Below are 22065 nucleotides of genomic sequence, written 5' to 3'. Positions count from 1 at the left end.
AAAATAATAAAGTGTGATAATACTATTATATTTTAAAATAAAAAGGAAGTATTAAATACAAATACAATTATTTTATAGTAAACTTAAAAACAAAGTGCTAATATATACTTCTTTTTTTTTTTTATATGAATTTTCATCATTTTCGACCTTAAAATCAGCAGGATTTTATTTTGGCAGGTTGCCGGCAAGTAAGTATATGGTATATATATATATATAAGTACATGCGCTTCCGGGTTTAGCGCTGCCGATTGAAGAGCGTCAGTGAATGAAATGTCACAGTTTTGCATTGTGTTTTGAAAACGGCAGCGGGTAGACTAGATTTATGCTTTCAATTTGAATAGAAATGTTATACAGTACAGTTTGTCGATCTAAAATGGTAATTGTGCATTAACAGCTGTCATCCATGTCGATACGCAAATGCGCAGTCAGAACTTATTTATACAGCGCATTTTTTATTTTGGTCGCGCATGCGGACCTGTTGACCACTTATGTGCACCCCTGGTTATAATGTTAGAATTAAAGAACAATAAACATAATACATATGCACTTATCTGTAAATGCAGTTATTTTTAAGCATTTGTTGAAACTATCTAAAACGTGATTTAGGCAAAAAAAACAAACAAACAACAACAATAACGTTACCACTCTAATGTCTAGCAATATCTGTGTGTGCAAGGGTTCTGCGCAATCCTCTTGTTCAATATTCTCTGGGTCTGAATCCGGCTCAAATTGATATTGCAATATTGACGCCATCCTTAACTAAACCGGAGCAGACGGAAGGAACTTGCTGCTTTGGCAAGGGGCGGGGCAGTACTGAAACACCGTCTAAGCTGTTCGCCAAACACAACGCACTGGGACAGCTAACCAATCACAACACATTTCGTTTTTTTTCGGAAGGCAGGCCTTCATCAAACCCAGAACTAATCGAGCCGTTTGTGCCAGGATGGGGAGAAAGGTATTGTAATAATGTAAATTATGTGAAAAATAATGCATTTTTCGAACCAACAAGCATGAGAGCATGTTCTAGTACACCCCCAAAACAAATTCAAGACATTGTAAAAGAGCATAATAGGACCCCTTTAATATTTTTTCGTGAAACACTGACACACTTTTTCAGGATTCTTTGATGAATGGAAAGCATTTATTTTAAAAAGAATCTTAGGCAACAATGTAAATTACTGTCCCCTTTGAGCTATTTAATGCATCCTTGCTAAATAAACGTATTAATTTCTCTTTTTCTATTAATATCTACTGATACCAATAAATAAAAAATGTGTAACAAATTTTCTGTGAACTTTGAGTAAATGTGTTGTAACTAGTGCCAATCAACTGTTTAAAGTGTTCATTTAAAGTTAGCAATTGTGTTTGCAGCCAACCTACTATTAAATTATATAAGAAAACAATTGTATTAGGGATATATTGGACATCGGCCAACAACCTCCCTAAACCTCTGTATGAGACATATCAGTCGACCACTTCTAATGCTCCAGACCTCTTTTTTCAGACATGAGCTGCCCTGAATTTTCATTTCTCTTTCACTCTCTCTCTGCCACAGGGTGAGGGGAAGCCATATGCCAACTGTCTGCACACAGTATACACACACATACACAGACCTCCAAGCTCAGGGCCTGATCTGTCCGCTCGGATCAGCTATTCCACATCACGGTCAAGAGGATCCTGTGCCATTCTGTCTAGCCCTGTTAGTGATGCTGACTGTAGACTGACTAACACAGATTGAGTCTTCTGCCAATGAGGCTATGCTAACAGTCCTGGCATTATACGGCCTACAGAAGAGCTCTTCAAATGACTGGGCGGTAGTTGTCAACGGCATACAGTAGTTTTAATGTTGAATCAAGCATATTTGCTTATTTTGCTATCAGTGTACTTTAGGGAACGCTAGCTCTGGCAACCCACCAACAGTCTTTCGTGATTCTTATGAGCGTATGTAAATGCTCAAGGTAAAAAAAAAATACTCCTTGTGTGTTTACTGTATGTAGAGACTACTGGACTTGATTCACAGCCAAGTCAGCAGGATCTCTTTCTCTCACACACACACACACACACACACACACACACACATTAACAGAACACAGAGGAAATCCAAATTAAAAGGACAGAGCAATCAGCTTTTAGCGTTGTTTAGCGCCAGATGTGTAACATGCTAAAGTGCCCCCAAAGGAGGCTAGACTGTCAATTTTAGACAGCAGCCTATTTTGCCATTTCTTCATTTTTTTAAGTGTGGGACAGAGCATATGCTTGCAACATCTCACAAAATCTACAAACAAGGCATCAAATACTCCATGAATACGTACTATAGACAACTGTTATTTCAACCTCAGTACAGAATAATTCCCACAACTTTTGAACAATAAATTGCCATTACTCTTCCAATTACTTTTCCAACTGTTCAGATTACTAGATAAGAACTTAAAAAAAACCACTACTGACAAAACCTGTTTTTTCATGCTCTGGTCAATTTTGAGCTATTTTGTATTCATACCATGTCTTCTGTCAGACTAGTGAAAGGACATGTAAAACATGTAAAACACATTTTAGCATTTAATTTAATACACTTTATATAACTGCATCTGTAGATTTCAATTACAATATATATATTTAATGGCTGTTTTCTCAAAATGAGCTTTTTTCCCTCATGAGCTGGTCAGTTGCACTTACAGTAGCACATACACAAAACTTTCCAATTTTATTCCAATCCAAGTTGTTTTTCTTACAGAGAGGGCTTTGTTCATACATCATTCTCCTGATTTTTTTATTCATTTTATTCCTAAAAATGGTGAAATTTCTTATTTTTCTGTCTGTTGACAGTATTCCCCTCTGCAATACCAATACCTGAAATACCTTTAACTATTACCTTTAAGTATTATGATATATTTGAATTCAAAATGTAAGCTATTCACCGGTGGTGTCTTCCCCTAAATCACTTTATAGAGTGACACAAATACACCAAGAGAACACAAAAGAGAAAACTCCTAGCCCATGAAACATCTTACACCTAAACATAAAGTGACTTAAATTTCCCTGATATTTCAAGCTTTCTATGACCGTGGGAAACCTTGAAACTAGAGCCACGGTTTAACCACATGCATGTGTGTCAACGTCACAACAGCTACAGCTCTATGCATAATTTACAATTGAGGCTGGCAAGCAGAGATGCATGCACGAAGCCGCACGTGAATGTAAATAGCAGCGTCTTACCTTGGGCAGCTCTCTCAGCTGGTTGGCGTCCAGGAGCAGTTCCTCCAGACTGCGGTTGTAGCGGTATATCTCATCGGGAACCGCAGTGAGCGAGCAGTGCCGCTTATCCACGGACTCAACGTGACGGTTACACCGCCACAGCGGGATACACTTCAGCATGTCCCGGAGCACTCAGCCCCTCCGCATTGGGGACTCACTCAAGCAGCCAAATGATGGGGATCCAGGCTGGTCCTGGCGCGTCTAACTCCCAGGCTTTATCCACCAAAACCAGTCAAATAAAAGTCCCTGTGCGAACGATTCTCCTGCAAATGTACACTAACTCCAATGATAGCAGGGGACAACCAGATGATCAGTCCAGTCAGCCTTCCATTAAATATCTCCTCATACACAAGCCGAGTTACTCAGCAGATTCAGTTTGGTTCAACATAAGCCGCGTGAAGTCAATAAAACACATATTTTATGTGCCGTACACAGTTTTGCAGCATAAACAGCTCCTCGTCGAGTTACACGAGATTATGTCGCTCGGAATAACGTTAAGTGACTCCGCGTTAGCATGGAGAAGAAGCGGAGTTTAAATATGCCAAACTTGTTGATTCATGTCACGCGCTCTTTTATCACACATGTTTTGTCTTGTAATAATAAAATGAGGTCCAATAATCAAACTACATCGTGCCAGTGAGGCTACTGTACACACGACGGTATGCTACAGCTAACTGATTAGCCAGCTGCAGAGCGCTATAGACCACCAACCGCTACAAAACACACAAGCCAGCCTCTAAACAAAGACAAAAACAACTCGAAACTACTTACAGACGCGTATGTCGCTGAGATGTGTGAGATATGCGAGGGCTGTTATGATGAGATCACTGCAGCAACAGGCTAAGAGCAGCAGGCCGGTTGTGTGTGTGTGTGTGTGTATATGTGTGGGGGGGGGGCTGGGCTGATCTCAGCCGCTCCAGAGACAATCCACCGGCTTTGTGCTCCTCTACTGCCCGTCCTGATATCGAGTCCGGACCGATCCGTCACAAGCCTCTCTATCCTCCTCATATAGCTGGTTAGCCTTAGGACGCGCTCGACGCCCCTCCTGGGCTTTATCTGCCGGGGAATTTCCTGCTCTTGTAAGCGAGTGTGTGGAGGTTCTGAGTTAAGTCAGGCTTCAGTCGCTGATCCATTCCCAGCTCCGCCTCACTGTTTTGAGTCTCTCTGAGCGCCTCTCACACTCCACGGCACACAGCAGAGCAGTGAGAGATTCCTCCGGATGGCGACCTCTAGGAGTCTGGAGGAAGAGGATAGGGCGCAATGAAGTCCAGCTAATGCACGTGCGCCACCCTGCGGAAAGAACCGTGTGGTTGGAGCTATTTTGTATTACCACACAAAACCTTTTTTTTATGTGATAGTTCTTTTATTTGTCTTCTAAAGAAATTATGATCAATACTATAAATAGTTCATATTGTTCACAAAGACAAGTATATTTGTTCCATTTACATGTACACTTATCTTTAATTTTCTAAAGTAGCCTAACCAATTTCAAATATTGAAATGCCTTAAAAGATAACATTCTACAAAACTAATTTGATCTCTCTCTCTCTTTGTGTATGAGAAAGAGACAAATGTGTATAATGACATGGGTACTACAAGGTAAACATGGTTTATGAGGACACTTCTTGTGTCCCCGTAAAACGAAAGGCTTAAAAAACATACAAAACGAATCAAAAATTGCCAGTAGTTTTCTGTAAGGAGTAGGTGTAAGGTTTAGGTGTAGGGTTGGTGTAGGGCAATAGTACAGTATAAAAACCATTATGCCTATGGAGAGTCCCTGTAAACCACAAATGCAAGTACGTGTATGTGTGTGTGGTTCTCAAACTTTTTGACTTGAACTTTTGGCCCCCGTTTGTCCAACACTATTCAAAGACCCCACATGTTGGCTTAAGTATTTATTTTAGTATTTCTGCTGCAAGTATGACCATGCTGCTTGTTTTCAAACTCTTTTATTTTTTTAACAGAAACTGGGTGTGCTGACTGCTGATATATTGAAAATAATTAATCAAGAATCATTTTGTGATTCCAAATGATTCAAGATTCTGATTTGGTATTCTTGATTATTATAATATTTGAATTAATTAACCATCAGACTTTTTAAACTCTGAAAGGCTTACCTTTTCTACTTAAATATTACTAGATTTAAAAAAAAAAGTTTGTCAAAAAATGTATGTTGACTTGAGGAAGCCTGACAATAAAGTTTGAAGTAGATTTAATAGCTTTACGTCAGAAGGATATATATCTAGCTATATAGATTTTGAAGCAGTTTTATGTGTGAAATACTTTTATAAATCCTGAAGTTTGAAGCCGTTTTACATTTAAATAAATTTCTAAAGCTCAGAGTTGAAGGTTTTAGGATGAATTGATTGCTGTGTGGTTGCTAGGGTGCCCTGTGTATCTGCAGGGGCATTGCTAGGCCTTTGCTAGGGTGTCCTGGGTAGTTGCTAAAGTGTTGCTATGTGGCTGTTAGGGTGTTCTGGGTGGTTACTGGTGCATTGTCTCTTTGTTAAAAGCTCATGTTGCTAACAATTTAGATCAGTTTGCCTATAGATAATTATTAAACTAATAATTTGGGGGATCATATAACTTATGCTTGTTTACTTTATCAATTTTAGTTCTGTTTTTAATACAATTCAACCTCACTTGTTGATTTAAAAGCTGGAGCAGTTGAATCTAAACACATTTATTATTAATTGGCATTTTTCTTTGTTTAAAGGACAGAACTTTGTGTGTGAGGGCAAATAATTGTCTCTCTGGTCGTTAAGGTGTTGCTAGGGTGTGTCTAAGTCATCGTTACTAGGGTATTCAGGATGGTTGCTATGTGGTTGTTAGGATAGTTATATAGATAATTGTCAGATCATTATTACCTAAAATATTGACGTTTAATTTAAATCAATTTCTCACTTAAAAATGTCTTTAAGCCTAACTATTTGGACTGGAGCAGTGATACACTTCTAACACACTCTGACTGTAATACTACACTTTGAAAGCATTGTATGTAAATGAGTTATGACTAAGCAGCCAGCTGGGTTGGCTTCTAGCACTTTGAACATACTAGAGCAAAGGAACTCTGAATTCTAAGCATCTAAACTTACACTCACCGGGAGAAAACAGCCAGGGATGAGAAATATCCCCACTAAACACAAAAGCATACAGGGATTTTAATATGAATCAGCATTAACATGCTAACAACATGCACTTTAGCTGGTTTCAACCCTTAGTCAAAAAGTTCATACTCGTAGTTTGATAAGTGATACTCTACATAGTATCTGTATACTTAGTTTTAATTTCATAATTTTGTACACAAATAGGCAAATGCTAATTTTGTGCAGTAAATGCTAAACTCCAAACATTTCCTGGTACGAAATCACCAGCAATTATCTCAAGTTAAACTTTTATGTTCTACTGTGCGTATAATGGTGTGTGTGTGTGTGTGTGACGTACATCAGGGAAGTGCCTTAAGCCTCAAGACCTCATCCAACCATCCATATTAAAGACTGGGACAACACTGCATATTAGAGAAATTTATTGTTTTGGTAAAGCCAGAACCAATGTCACCAACACAATGTTTAGGGTCTGAACACAATGTTAGTGGGAAAAAAGTTGCCATTTGTAAAAAAGTAGGGTTGGAAAGGGGAAAATTGCATCTTTTCTTCAAAATTACAAAACAAAACCCTGCAAATAATAATGACTGTTAAAAATGTAAATCTTTCACAGTAGGTGACACAAAGTAAATGTATGAGGAGCATGTTTTTTGTCCTAAACTAAATCCCACCATTGGGATTTTTCCAATAATATTATTACTATCAACATGAGATTATGTCGCTCGGAATAACGTTAAGTGACTCCGCGTTAGCATGGAGAAGAAGCGGAGTTTAAATATGCCAAACTTGTTGATTCATGTCACGCGCTCTTTTATCACACATGTTTTGTCTTGTAATAATAAAATGAGGTCCAATAATCAAACTACATCGTGCCAGTGAGGCTACTGTACACACGACGGTATGCTACAGCTAACTGATTAGCCAGCTGCAGAGCGCTATAGACCACCAACCGCTACAAAACACACAAGCCAGCCTCTAAACAAAGACAAAAACAACTCGAAACTACTTACAGACGCGTATGTCGCTGAGATGTGTGAGATATGCGAGGGCTGTTATGATGAGATCACTGCAGCAACAGGCTAAGAGCAGCAGGCCGGTTGTGTGTGTGTGTGTGTGTATATGTGTGGGGGGGGGGCTGGGCTGATCTCAGCCGCTCCAGAGACAATCCACCGGCTTTGTGCTCCTCTACTGCCCGTCCTGATATCGAGTCCGGACCGATCCGTCACAAGCCTCTCTATCCTCCTCATATAGCTGGTTAGCCTTAGGACGCGCTCGACGCCCCTCCTGGGCTTTATCTGCCGGGGAATTTCCTGCTCTTGTAAGCGAGTGTGTGGAGGTTCTGAGTTAAGTCAGGCTTCAGTCGCTGATCCATTCCCAGCTCCGCCTCACTGTTTTGAGTCTCTCTGAGCGCCTCTCACACTCCACGGCACACAGCAGAGCAGTGAGAGATTCCTCCGGATGGCGACCTCTAGGAGTCTGGAGGAAGAGGATAGGGCGCAATGAAGTCCAGCTAATGCACGTGCGCCACCCTGCGGAAAGAACCGTGTGGTTGGAGCTATTTTGTATTACCACACAAAACCTTTTTTTTATGTGATAGTTCTTTTATTTGTCTTCTAAAGAAATTATGATCAATACTATAAATAGTTCATATTGTTCACAAAGACAAGTATATTTGTTCCATTTACATGTACACTTATCTTTAATTTTCTAAAGTAGCCTAACCAATTTCAAATATTGAAATGCCTTAAAAGATAACATTCTACAAAACTAATTTGATCTCTCTCTCTCTTTGTGTATGAGAAAGAGACAAATGTGTATAATGACATGGGTACTACAAGGTAAACATGGTTTATGAGGACACTTCTTGTGTCCCCGTAAAACGAAAGGCTTAAAAAACATACAAAACGAATCAAAAATTGCCAGTAGTTTTCTGTAAGGAGTAGGTGTAAGGTTTAGGTGTAGGGTTGGTGTAGGGCAATAGTACAGTATAAAAACCATTATGCCTATGGAGAGTCCCTGTAAACCACAAATGCAAGTACGTGTATGTGTGTGTGGTTCTCAAACTTTTTGACTTGAACTTTTGGCCCCCGTTTGTCCAACACTATTCAAAGACCCCACATGTTGGCTTAAGTATTTATTTTAGTATTTCTGCTGCAAGTATGACCATGCTGCTTGTTTTCAAACTCTTTTATTTTTTTAACAGAAACTGGGTGTGCTGACTGCTGATATATTGAAAATAATTAATCAAGAATCATTTTGTGATTCCAAATGATTCAAGATTCTGATTTGGTATTCTTGATTATTATAATATTTGAATTAATTAACCATCAGACTTTTTAAACTCTGAAAGGCTTACCTTTTCTACTTAAATATTACTAGATTTAAAAAAAAAAGTTTGTCAAAAAATGTATGTTGACTTGAGGAAGCCTGACAATAAAGTTTGAAGTAGATTTAATAGCTTTACGTCAGAAGGATATATATCTAGCTATATAGATTTTGAAGCAGTTTTATGTGTGAAATACTTTTATAAATCCTGAAGTTTGAAGCCGTTTTACATTTAAATAAATTTCTAAAGCTCAGAGTTGAAGGTTTTAGGATGAATTGATTGCTGTGTGGTTGCTAGGGTGCCCTGTGTATCTGCAGGGGCATTGCTAGGCCTTTGCTAGGGTGTCCTGGGTAGTTGCTAAAGTGTTGCTATGTGGCTGTTAGGGTGTTCTGGGTGGTTACTGGTGCATTGTCTCTTTGTTAAAAGCTCATGTTGCTAACAATTTAGATCAGTTTGCCTATAGATAATTATTAAACTAATAATTTGGGGGATCATATAACTTATGCTTGTTTACTTTATCAATTTTAGTTCTGTTTTTAATACAATTCAACCTCACTTGTTGATTTAAAAGCTGGAGCAGTTGAATCTAAACACATTTATTATTAATTGGCATTTTTCTTTGTTTAAAGGACAGAACTTTGTGTGTGAGGGCAAATAATTGTCTCTCTGGTCGTTAAGGTGTTGCTAGGGTGTGTCTAAGTCATCGTTACTAGGGTATTCAGGATGGTTGCTATGTGGTTGTTAGGATAGTTATATAGATAATTGTCAGATCATTATTACCTAAAATATTGACGTTTAATTTAAATCAATTTCTCACTTAAAAATGTCTTTAAGCCTAACTATTTGGACTGGAGCAGTGATACACTTCTAACACACTCTGACTGTAATACTACACTTTGAAAGCATTGTATGTAAATGAGTTATGACTAAGCAGCCAGCTGGGTTGGCTTCTAGCACTTTGAACATACTAGAGCAAAGGAACTCTGAATTCTAAGCATCTAAACTTACACTCACCGGGAGAAAACAGCCAGGGATGAGAAATATCCCCACTAAACACAAAAGCATACAGGGATTTTAATATGAATCAGCATTAACATGCTAACAACATGCACTTTAGCTGGTTTCTCAAAAAGTTCATAAAGTTCATACTCGTAGTTTGATAAGTGATACTCTACATAGTATCTGTATACTTAGTTTTATTTTGTACACTTTTTTTGCAGTAAATGCTAAACTCCAAACATTATCTGGTACAAAATCGCTAGCAATTATCTCAAGTTTTATGTTCTACTGTGTGTATAATGGTGTGTGTGTGTGTGTTTCGTACATCAGGGAAGTGGCTTAGGCCTTAAGACCTCATCCAACCATGCATATTAAAGACTGGGACAACACTGCATATTAGAGAAATTTATTGTTTTGGTAAAGCCAGAACCAATGTCACCAACACAATGTTTAGGGTCTGAACACAATGTTAGTGGGAAAAAAGTTGCCATTTGTAAAAAAGTAGGGTTGGAAAGGGGAAAATTGCATCTTTTCTTCAAAATTACAAAACAAAACCCTGCAAATAATAATGACTGTTAAAAATGTAAATCTTTCACAGTAGGTGACACAAAGTAAATGTATGAGGAGCATGTTTTTTGTCCTAAACTAAATCCCACCATTGGGATTTTTCCAATAATATTATTACTATCAACATCAATAAAAAAATAATTACAAGTTTCAAAGAGGCCCGGATCTCAAGCAGCAGTGATGAAAGCTGAGTGAGTTTGAGCGCCAAGAGACAAGGCCAGTGGCCATTTCAGGACAGTCTTATGCGGAGAGGTCACTGATATTAAAACGCTCTTGATCGTACAACTCCGCAACAACCTTGCGACCTGCAAACCAGCGGTTGTTGAGAGCCTGGATGGCCTTGTTCATTTCATCAGCATCGGAGAACTCCACAAAGATCTTCACTATTATCTCAGCATCGTCCTCCTCACCCTGTCGTTCCTGGTAAATGATAACCCGATTAACAGCACCATACTTCCCACATTCCTCCATCACTTCACCTTCCAGATCATCGTCAATGTCCTCTGGGCCCACCATGTTGCGCAGCACCATAACTGTTGACTGCATATGGGCAAAGAGAGGTAGAAAAAAAGAGGTAAACTGACATGATATATTACAAGGATAGTTAACTGAAAAATGACAATTCTGTCATAATTTATTCACCCTTAAGTTGTTCCAAATATGTACAAGTTTCTTTCTTCTGCTAAACTCAAAATATATTTTGAAGAATGTTAGTAACCAAACAGTTGATAGTCCCTATTGACTTAACAAAATACTATGGAAGTCAATGGCTACCAGCAACTGTTTGGTTACCAACATTATTCAAAATATCTTTTGTGTTCAACAGAAGCAAGGAATTCCTACAGGTTTGGAACAACATTAGGGTGAGAAAAAAATGACAACAATTTCAGTTTTGGGTTACTAATTTAATAACTAATTTAATTGCCTTTAATAACATTTCTGAACTTGGCTTCTTTGCAGAAACTTTTTATTTGTTCATTTAATGTTTCCTGACCTAAAAATTAGATATATGAAACTTTTAGGTCTTTTTTTTATTTTTATTATTGCTCTTAACTTACTCTTAGGACTTTGACCAATTTGCAATAGTGTCTCTAATCTTTAACATCCAACCAAGGTAATGCTGTCTAACCTTTGACTGCATGACTGTTTGTTTTCCTCCACTTGCACTGACGCTTAGCTGCTCTAGTTCACTGTCCTGTCCATTTCCGACTGGCGCACTCTGATCCTCAATCCGCCTGCTGTCTTCCTCTCTCTTCACTTCTGTATGTGTTTGTGCTGCAGATGTTGGTGTTCCTGCAGACGCAGATGTTGTGACTGGTGGGGATGCTAGTACTGGGTTGACCAAACCAACCTGAGGGACTACAGGGAGAGTGGGGCGAGCAGGTGTCACACCTATCAAATGGATAACAGAAGAGACATGAGTGATTCAGATAACATTTCTATCAATTTTCCATTTTACAGAACAATATTAGAACTTCTTTTAATTTGTATGATAGCTTCAACCAGCTAGATTTTCATGATCCTGAAAGTTTGCTGTAAATAAGATGCTGTAATGGTACCTGTTCAAACTAACACACAAATGTTCGGCAAGAATATTTGGTCCAATTTTAGCATGCGGTAAAAAAAACAGCAGGGCTGAATGAAAATGCAAATTCACTCTGACAGTTGGTGGCACTTTCAAAAAAGCAGAAACACCCCAGATTATACTCGTGTACAAAGTGATGCACAACTTTCCATTTCTGACCCACTTGTCAGAAAGAAAAAAACCAAACTATTTATATTTTCAATTAGCTGTTCAGATTTTTGTATTTGCTATGGAGTTTATCAAACAAAATCAACAAAAGTACAGAAAAAGAGATCCAGTTCTGGATTCTTTCTCTGATATTCATGGTCACTTAGCAAAATACTTACGCTCAAGTGCCACCAAGTTGTAGTTTTATGTAACATCAGAGACCAATAAAATTACCAAAAGCTTGAATCTTACTGGTTGGCAACTTCACTTAGCAGTTCAATGGAGAGGACGATATAGAACCCCTCTCTGTAATAAACTTGTTGCATTGATGGTAGGGATGCACCGTTACTGATATCAGGCCCGATACTGAGCTCCTGTACTCGTTAAAATGCTCAGATACCAAAAGCCATTACCACACAGCATGTGAACAGTGCTGTGTTCAGACAAAGAAACACAGACAACAGAACAACAGAGAGCAGAATGAAGTTATTAGAGATCAAGGATTTCTATGAAGTACATGTAATTAATATAATAATAAACATACAATATTAACGCCTGTATAGCTGATGATTGATTTTTGAAACAAACAGAAATATTAGGAGCATTCACTATAGACAACATCTATTTTAAATGTCAAGCATACACAACTTTATTTAAAGTGAAAGTGAAACTAGCAGCCTGTGTGAAATGCGCTAGGCTATGCTTGTCTATCTCATTCTGCACAAATACAAATGTGTGCGCGCATTGGGCATGTTTTGCTTGTTGACATTAATTGCATTACATGAGTCGCTTTGGAATATAAGTCGCAGCACATTTCTTACGTTTCAGAAAATATGTTCATCACTGTTACAAGATCTATGTATAGGCTAACAAGTGATTCCTTGCATTTTTACAGGAAAACGGTTTGTGATTACAGTACCGAGCCACGGCAGCAATGGAGCAGCTCTCAATTAAAGATGAAGTACCATAGAGAAAAAAAATGAACAACAGTGAAAGTAACAAAAGTTTGTAGAATACATTTTAATGGGCATAATTAACTGTGAAAATAACTGAAGGAAATATCTATCTGCTAAATTAACTAAGACAACTCAAATTATTCTTTTGGTTTCTTTACCCAGTATTTTTTTTAAATCACGAATGCATTGAAAATACAGGTATTGGTACTCGGTATCCGTAAGTACCAAAAAATAAAAGTATCGATATCGGCCTAGTTCTGTGGTATCGGTCCATCCCTAATTGATGGCACAAAAATGTTTATGTTGGTCTGAACAGATGCATTAACAGCTGTTCGCTCAAACAAATGTTATGTAAAATGTTATTCACACTGAAAAATCATCTTGATGTGCACAGGCCTTCAGGGGGGTTAAGATTTCAATTCAAACTGCATTGAGCTTCAAAGATGTGTTCACTGATTTTTGCAGACCTGTGATTATGCCAGGGGCCTGGGCAGCCAGTACGGCCTGTGGAAGTCCCATGTGCTGACTGAGAATGTGTGCTGGTGAAGCGAGAGAACCCAGCACTGTTGCTCCAGCAACAGCCTCCTGCAACAGCATCAAAACAATGTGAAAACTTGTTGAAAATGTGAAATTACAGCTTCCATGTCGATGTGAAATCCCTGATCAATCATATGCATAACACAGCTGTAATTGCATCAGCACATCAACAACAACTTCTCTGAAAACTACCAAATCTCAGATAAACCATTTTTTCCTATAATAGTATTAAACTAGTGTTCAGCTTGATCTAAGGTTTAATTCTCACCTGGGCAGTGATCTTGGCGGTCGCAGCAGCAGCCGCCACAGCTGCAGCAGCAGGCAGACCTCCAGGGGTTGTAGGTGTCAACAAAGGTATGGGAGGAGTAACAGCCTTCCCCACTCTTAGGTACTGACCTCCAAGGTCAAACAGGTTCATAGACGAGACGGCATCCAGCGATGACTGAGGCTTTTCATATTCTACCAGTGATGAAATGGAGAAAGCGTTTCCTCAATCTAGGCTTACAATAAGTTTTCATATCTCACATTTCTGGAAGCTTTAGGAATCTGTCTACACATTTGATTCTTGCATTACTCTTGCATACTTCAACTGGCCATGTCTAAATAAAAAGCATGGCACAACTCAGTGAACTTCACTTGAAATATCTGGATCTGGAAAGACATCTCATTAACATATGATGCTGAAACTCTTGAAACGAATCGTCAGTTGCACAAAAGTACAACATACAGCAATGACTCATTCTCCACATAGGGTTTACAGTGCTTTCTAGACGGCTCACCAATAAATCCATAGCCCTTGTGCTTTCCTGTGGTGGGTTCCCGTGCCAGCATACAACTTTTAATCTTTCCGAAGGCCTCAAAGACGCTCTTAATGTCTTCGTCAGATAGATCAGGGTGGATACAGGCTACATAGATTCGGTTGTAGGCACGTGCCTCCTCTGCCAGTTGGTCGATGATAGGCTGCGCCTGTCCAATGTTACTTGGCCGCCCCACCTACAGTACACATACCAGCACAGGGGCCACTAAGTGTAAGTGTATGAAGGAATGAGTGTGTGCTAGTGTATGTAAATGCAAAAGTGGCTGAGAAAGGAAAAAAAAAAAAACCTGAACCAGTCTGAAAAGAGACTCAAGTACAGTAAAAGATCAAATATAATGCAGCTCAGCCCTTTAACAAATAAAGTTATCAAAAGACCTTTTCTCCAAGCTAGCTATTTGCATACATGTAAAATATGTTCTGAGACCCAAGGGTCTCAAATATCTCTGTTATTTTACAAACTCGTGCCAGAATAGAATCAAAACATAAGTGAAAAAAAAATGTATTGATGATAGTACTTTAACATTAGCTAATTTTAGCCTATAGCCATAGTACTGGTCACTGTGAGAGCATGGATGTGTTAGAGAACAAAAAAAAAAGTTGACTAATGTGTCTGTGATTGTTAAAAAACAGCTTTGTGGATTGGTGGTGTCTGTGCTGCAGTTGGGGCGGCCAAGCAAACACCAGCCAGGCGCAGCCCATCATCAGCACATCCCGGACAGAGAAGAGCCTGCCTCAAACAAACGCTCCCTCTGCAGCTCCTAGAGAAACGGAGCTCCGAAAACAAACAGTATGACAGTATGGAAGCATGGCATTGCATACACTCACATTCAGGTTAGAGGAAAGATATGCACATGAAGACGAGAGTACTTACTCAGGTAACACACAAACACACAACACAGATACTGGCAGATCTACATTAAGTCTGCTGACAGCTTCTCTGAGTCATGCACACACAAAAGCAACAAAACAGAAAAAAAAATAGCTCACTGTCAGTGAGCTGTTAAAACGGGAGTTTAAGGCTGATTGTCCTGTTTGTAACCCACCTTAATGTTCCTTCCACCCAGCATAACGGAGTTCATCTGCTCCAAGGCCAGCTGAGCTGCTTCAGGAATCTCATACTCCACAAAGGCAAAGCCCTGAGACAGAGTTATCAATGTGTACAAGGTTTACATGCTTCCTATGAGACATCAGCCTTTAAGAACACAGTGAATCTGACAAAAGTAAGATTCAACATTGATAATAAGATGGCACCAAATCAGCATATCAGAACTATTTATTAAGGATCATGATGTGACATTGAAAACTGGAATAACGGCTGCTGATGCAGCTTTGCAATCGCAGGATTAAAAAACATTTTAAAATATTAAGCATTTTTTAAAAGTCACTAATTTACAGTAAAAAGACTATAATCAAACAGTTACTTATTGAACATAAACGTACAACAAAAACCACTACTGATTGCAAATGTATTATTTAAAGGGGTCCGATTATGCTTTTTTATGCATTTTCTACAAATCCCGCTTTGTGTGTGTGCTCAAAAAAAAACATTGATCAGAAGTTTAAACTGACAAGGCTTTAGAGATAGAGAGGATAATCAACAACAAACAGATATTTTGTTAGTTGTTGTAGGAGATGCACACGAAACCTGCATGTTTATGCTTCTAGCCAAAAAGGGGCATTTTACAGCCTGGTATAATAAATGATCTGTGTGGTATTTTAAACTGAAACTTCACAGGCACATTCTGAGACTTACATCTTGTAAATGAGCATAATAAGACCCCTTTAATTCATTTTGGACAAAATATGACTCAGACCTGGCTCATAGCATACCTTGTGTTTCATGGTGACAGAGTCCCAAGACATATCAATGCTCTTAATGGGACCAAAGGGGGCGAAGGCCTGCCGGATGGTATCTTCCCCCAGCTCGTAATAAATGGAGCCCACATACACACGGCACATGATGGCCAGAGCTCGCTGCCTCTGTGCTGCCACCTGGTGGTCATGAAAGGAAGAGACAACAATAGAGAAGATTAGCTACTGAACAATAAAAAGAAGGGGGGAAAAAAAACACAGCACCAAAGACAATGAGATCAAATATAGCAAGTGATTAAACGTTTTTTTTTAGCTTCTGTTTTAGTACTAGTTCCCACTTCTTTTGGTCCTCTATGCTTACTCATTATTTACATCACTTACCATTAACGACAAGCACAGCAACGTGAATTAGGAACATGTGGCACAGCCCCTTCTTACCATTTCGAGAGTGCTGCTCGCATGTTTCTAAATTAGTGTGAGTGCTTGCAGACTATAACATGTAGCGTTAGAAATGACATGAATTCTGTCAAAGAATAGTTAACGTGAAAGTAACCCCTTAGCACAACTAAATACCCTGGGGGTGAAATCAGTTCTCTTTTCATGAGGTGAGCTTTTGGACTTACATATCAGATCACTGTTGAGGGAGAATCAGCACAAATCTATTCGTTTTACACTTTTAAGTCCAACCAAACAACACATTTATCATGGTTTAATTATTACTTATCATTCAAGTTTTGGATAGCATGTCAGCCACATGACGAAAGTATACGATTACACACAAGGTTTAAAGTTTAGGCAGATTCAATTTGGATTGTCGTAGTGACCGCTAACCCTCTTTTACAGCAGACAAAGATGACATTTATATGCCACAGCATATTCACAAAGGAGAAATGGATCATCCACTCCATTCACAACACACAATGCCCACAAGATTTCTTAAGACAAATGGACCTTCAGGTAGAACAATAAACTTCAATCAATGAGCAGTGACATGAGGGCACACACACAGGTGGCCATGCAGTGATTCAGAATGGCAAATATGTCAGAAAATGAAGAATGTCCTGTGTAATTGTCATACTAAAAGTCCTCTATTCTGTTCCTGTAATCTAAAACATCTCCTAGGGTATTCATTAACACTGAAACAGTACAGTCAGTTCATGGAGGTAGTTCATGTTATGTCATCTTGCATCCTGCTTAATAAAATGTGAGACCAAAAACAAACATTTCATTCACAACAAAGCCAAGTCTGCTTTTTAAATATGCTGCTGCAAATGTCTAGTGTATCAGGCCAATGGCAGTTAAAGAAGGGTAACGGTCATTATGCCAAAACGCGTACAGAAGGTAAATAATAGTTAATCTATTGACCGATTGTAAAGATGAGAGAGGATCTCCAAAGCCCATTGTCACTGCTGCCATCTGAAACACAGTAAAGATGGAAAAGTGCTGAAAAAGGTTAGATATCTCTTTTATCCTTTGCAGACAGACATAGTATTCCAGACAGTCTTTCTGACTGGACAATGCCTCCGAATTCAACTTTAAACTGTGCCCACCTCTTAAAAACACCACTTAATTTGACTGACGCTGACCTGAAACATTTCACAATTAAAGCAACAGAGATACTAATAGGCATTACTTTCCACAAAGGCAATGAGTAGGCTGCTCAGATTTTCCATCTGTTCACAAAGTCAAGAAATAAACTGAGCATAGGGTTGTGTAGGTTTCCTTTGGATAACTCATCTGCTGTTGACTCTTCGGACATCATGATGTCTGCTTGGGTAGTGCAGTACATACTGTGCCCAATTTCTAGATTTAAAGATTTTGATCAAACAGAAACACGCTTAATCTAGGAGTAGCAGTAACAAGCAAGAATCCCAGAAAAAGCAGACCTCAACCAAACTGGCAGAGAGGGAGGGCAAATAAAATAATGCATGATGAGTTATTCCAGTGGACTGTTCCGGTCTAATCTTGAGGCTAATCTGACCAAATAAAAAAGGGCATTCACAAGACTTGTGATGTGTGAAAGAAAAAAAACGCAGACAACCTGACCACCTAGGTGTAAAAACTTGCCATTATCAATGGGAATTTAAAGGGATAGTTCATCCAAAAATGAAAATTTGTTGTTTATCTGTTGACTTTTTAAAATAACTCAAACTAAAATGAATACAAACTATATAGACATTTAAAAAAAAGAACTAATAAAAATTAGGAAAATGTGGAAAATACAAAAATGATGATGCTCACTTAACTTAATCTTTAAAAAAAAAATCATAGACAACTCTGTTAAATGTAATCTTTATCAAACCTCAAAATGAACATCCTTTTTTAAAACTTCTTATTTTAGTTTATAATATTTTATTAATTCATTTAGACAAAATAATATAGAATTTTAACACATCCCTGTGAAAAAACATGGTATACTTTAGTAATGCACTTAGGTATACTGTAAAAAAAAACATACACAAACAAAACCAAATTAAACCCTGCGGCTCGTGACGATACATTGATGTGTAAAGACATTAAACGATCGGTCTGTGCAAGAAACTGAACAGTAATTATATCATTTTTTTACCTCTGATTCACGCAATGTCCGAACGAGTGTCAATGGTCCATTTGAGAGATAGGTGGCGGTAATGCACTAAGTCTGCGTCTGAGAATGCGTTCAGGACAGTTCGGACATTGAGGTGAATCAGAGGTAAAAAACGATATAAATACTGTTCAGTTTCTTGCACAGACCGATCGTTTCGTGTCTTTACACATCAGTGTATCATCACGAGCCGCAGGGTTTCATTTGGTTTTGTTTGTGTATGTTTTTTTGACTCTCAAAGCCATGATTCCCATCCACTTCCATTATATGAATGACAAACTGCAACGGTTTGAGTTAAAAATCTTTGTTTGTGTTCTACTGAAGAAACAAAGTCACCTACATCGTGGATGCCCTGGGGGTAAGCAGATAAACATCAAATTTCCATTTTTGGGTGAACTATCCCTTTAAGGCTCACAGATGTGTCCTTATAGATATCACATTGTTTAAAAAGACAGATCATTTAAAATTTCCTGAATTTTCTTGAATCTCTAATGTATAATTAAAAGACTATCACCCAATATTAAGAGAAATAATATGCAAGTCTGAAAGATCAGTTCCTTTTTTGCAGACTTGCTTCTGTCAATTCAGCATTATAAATCATACACCTTCGTAGTTTCAGTAAAACTACTGGTTTGACAATTAAATGTTTCAATTCTGTAAATTCTCTCAAATAAGAACAACATTTACATTGTAACACATTTAAAGCATTCTGCATAATCAGATCATAATATTGGCTCACCTGTAAGTTTGTGAGCTGCTGCTGCTGGTGGGCGATGGTCTGTTTCACTAAAGCACTCTTGATGCTCTGTTCCATGGCATACTTCTTAGCCTAAATGAGAGAGAGGCAGGCTATTAACACAGGCTATTTAGTTTATATCAATATAAGGTCACTATTTTACCCAGTATTCATGTGCTACATATTTGAGTGCTTATTACAATGTCAATTTGTTAGCTTTAAAGAGATCATTTTCATTTTTGGGTGAACTATGTCATTAATTACTCACCCTCATGTCACTCCAAACCCGTAAGACCTCCGTTCATCTTCGGAACACAAATTAAGATGTTTTTGATGCATTCTGAGAGCTCTCTGACCCTCCCATAGACAGCAAGGGTCCTTAAACGATCAACGTCCAGAAACGTAGCAAGGAGATCGGTAAAATAATCCATGTGACATCAGGAGTTCAACCGTAATATTATGAAGCTACGAGAATACTTTTTGTGCGCAAAAGAAAAAAAATAACGACTTTATTCAACAATTCGTCTCCTCCGTGTCACCCTGGTGCCATTTTGGAGAGTATCCACTGAATGCAAACAGCATATGTTGTTCTGTCTCAGTTGCGCCACGCAGATACATTTTCTACGTTGTTTGTGCTTTGATTTGAACGAAAACTACGTATCCGTGTGGTCAGGCTGACACAGAACAACATACACTCTTTGCGTTCAGTGGATACTCTCCAAAATGGTGCTAGGGTGACGCGGAGGAGACGAATTGTTGAATAAAGTCGTTATTTTTTTTCTTTTGCACACAAAAAGTATTCTCGTAGCTTCATAATATTACGGTTGATCATTAAGGGCCCTTGCTGTCTATGGGAGGGTCAGAGAGCTCTCAGATTCCATCAAAAATATCTTAATTTGTGTTCCGAAGATGAACGGAGGTCTTACGGGTTTGGAACGACATGAGAGTGAGTAATTAATGACAGAATTGTTTTATTTTTGGGTGAACTAACCCTTTAATTCGCCATAATGGATTGTTGCTTGTTGGGAGGAATTTTCTTCTAACAGTCTAACAGAGACTGGTTGCTGGTCAAGTCCCCAAAAAAAAAAAAAAAAAGAAGCTCCAATCTGACTTATGGAAAAGCATCCTGTGGCCTTGACTTTTTTTAATTAAGAATCTATTTTAAGATGGAGCACACATGCTCTTGACACACTGGAGCAGGTGACGCAGGTTGGAGTTCGGCCCGTGACCTGTACTGATCCCATTCCCCCTCTCGCTCCACTACTTTCCCTCTGATGTCTCTAACAAAGATATGAAAGTCTAAAAATAAGGTAAAAAAAATCTATTATTACCTTTTGTAGCGCCTCCTGTTGCTCTGGAGTAAGAGGCGGTAACACAAGCTTTGCACCTGTGCCTTGTCCATTCTCCATCATCAGACCTTTGCCTCACTGAAAAAGCAATTCAATGGACATGGAATAAAAAAAGACAGCACATATTCAAGTATTTCCAGAGCAGATATTCCATCAACTCAGTATCCACACATCTGAATTTATGACTTCTTCAATCTATAGCTTGCCCAAAATAGACACTGCAAGAATATATATATATATATATCTCAAAACCAAACATATGTAAATTACACACCAAGGAAAGATTCTGCAGCTTACCTATGAGGCGAACCGTATTACGTCAACCAGGATTGTGAAGCCGTGGAGACTTGCTGGCAATGCACTCACAATTTTACAGTGATCTGTGGTTCATGGAAATGCACACAGCATAATAATTTAAAATCACCGTCCTAGTGCAATGACAAGAAGCTATGGATAGCTGACTTAGGCCCAATCCCAATTACATTTTATACCCCTTCCCCTGGTCCCTTGAAACAGTGTCAAGGGGTAGGGGTGAAAATATTCCCCTAAGAATTTTGGACACCACTACTATGCCGTCACACGTCATCATACGTCAATACACACACACCTATACTGGTGTGAATTAGAGCCTTTAATTATCGTTAATGCGCTGCTTACTGACACACACTCTCACACACATATCAGAGATCGCGCAGCTCACACATCCAGGAGCAAAGAAACTTGTCATCGCTGCCCCACGACTTTTATTAATACCAGTTTAAATACTGAATCGCTACATTATATTTTCCAGCAACGAGAGGATAAAATCACTGTTTTTGAAGTAAACTCACTATAAAAAGCGAAACGCACAGACGCGCATACACGCAACTTTCATCTCTCTCTCTCTCGAATTGGCAATATTTGAGAAAAGGGTTTAGTGATTTATAATTATTGGGGTTAGTGTTGTCAAAAGACCCGGTATTTCGGTACCAAGTCGGTACTAAAAAAATGAAAACGTTACGGTACCAGGTTTTCTTAAGTACCGGTTATTGATGCGCTGTCCGAAAGCTATCCTCTTCCAGTGTTGCCAAGTCCACGGTTTTCCCGCGGAATTGGGCTGCATTAACACTGTTGCCGCGGGTTGTTTTTCATGTCCGCGGGTTGAAAACCGACCCCATTAACGTGATATTTAGCCCCTGGAATGCGAATTTTACCAGGGGAACCCCGCCAAAACACGCGTATTTTATCCTCGGAACGCGATTTTTAACAGGAGACCCCCTCGAAACGCGATTGGGCGGGTTTTGTTGTGAAA

General features: G+C 38.7%; 2 protein-coding genes across 3 annotated transcripts in view; both read right to left on the bottom strand.

The window, feature by feature from the left end:
* LOC107659431 (protein scribble homolog) overlaps positions 1-4442 on the bottom strand; it is a 96551-nt gene extending 92109 nt beyond the window's left edge. Inside the window, exon 1 of the mRNA XM_016448379.1 lies at positions 3217-4442. Within this exon, the coding sequence (XP_016303865.1) occupies positions 3217-3375 (159 nt within the window). The 5' untranslated portion in view covers positions 3376-4442. The remainder of the gene's footprint in view (positions 1-3216) is intronic.
* Positions 4443-10074: 5632 nt separating this feature from the next.
* Positions 10075-22065, bottom strand: part of LOC107659444 (poly(U)-binding-splicing factor PUF60-B) — a 13894-nt gene continuing 1903 nt past the window's right edge. Inside the window, exons 2-12 of one of the 2 annotated variants that reach the window (XM_016448390.1) lie at positions 21072-21154; positions 20757-20852; positions 19429-19518; positions 17471-17521; positions 16124-16285; positions 15337-15429; positions 14256-14469; positions 13745-13935; positions 13407-13524; positions 11381-11643; positions 10075-10791 (exon numbers count right to left, since the gene is read on the bottom strand). In XM_016448390.1, the coding sequence (XP_016303876.1) occupies positions 10492-10791; positions 11381-11643; positions 13407-13524; positions 13745-13935; positions 14256-14469; positions 15337-15429; positions 16124-16285; positions 17471-17521; positions 19429-19518; positions 20757-20837 (1563 nt within the window). In that variant the 5' untranslated portion in view covers positions 20838-20852; positions 21072-21154 and the 3' untranslated portion in view covers positions 10075-10491. The remainder of the gene's footprint in view (positions 10792-11380; positions 11644-13406; positions 13525-13744; positions 13936-14255; positions 14470-15336; positions 15430-16123; positions 16286-17470; positions 17522-19428; positions 19519-20756; positions 20853-21071; positions 21155-22065) is intronic. The other variant, XM_016448391.1, reaches the window with a different exon arrangement.

The sequence above is a fragment of the Sinocyclocheilus anshuiensis genome, unplaced genomic scaffold (genome assembly GCF_001515605.1).
Source record: "Sinocyclocheilus anshuiensis isolate Anshui unplaced genomic scaffold, SAMN03320099.WGS_v1.1 scaffold815, whole genome shotgun sequence".
Classification (NCBI taxonomy): domain Eukaryota; kingdom Metazoa; phylum Chordata; class Actinopteri; order Cypriniformes; family Cyprinidae; genus Sinocyclocheilus; species Sinocyclocheilus anshuiensis.
This window is presented reverse-complemented; position numbering and strand designations above follow the sequence as displayed.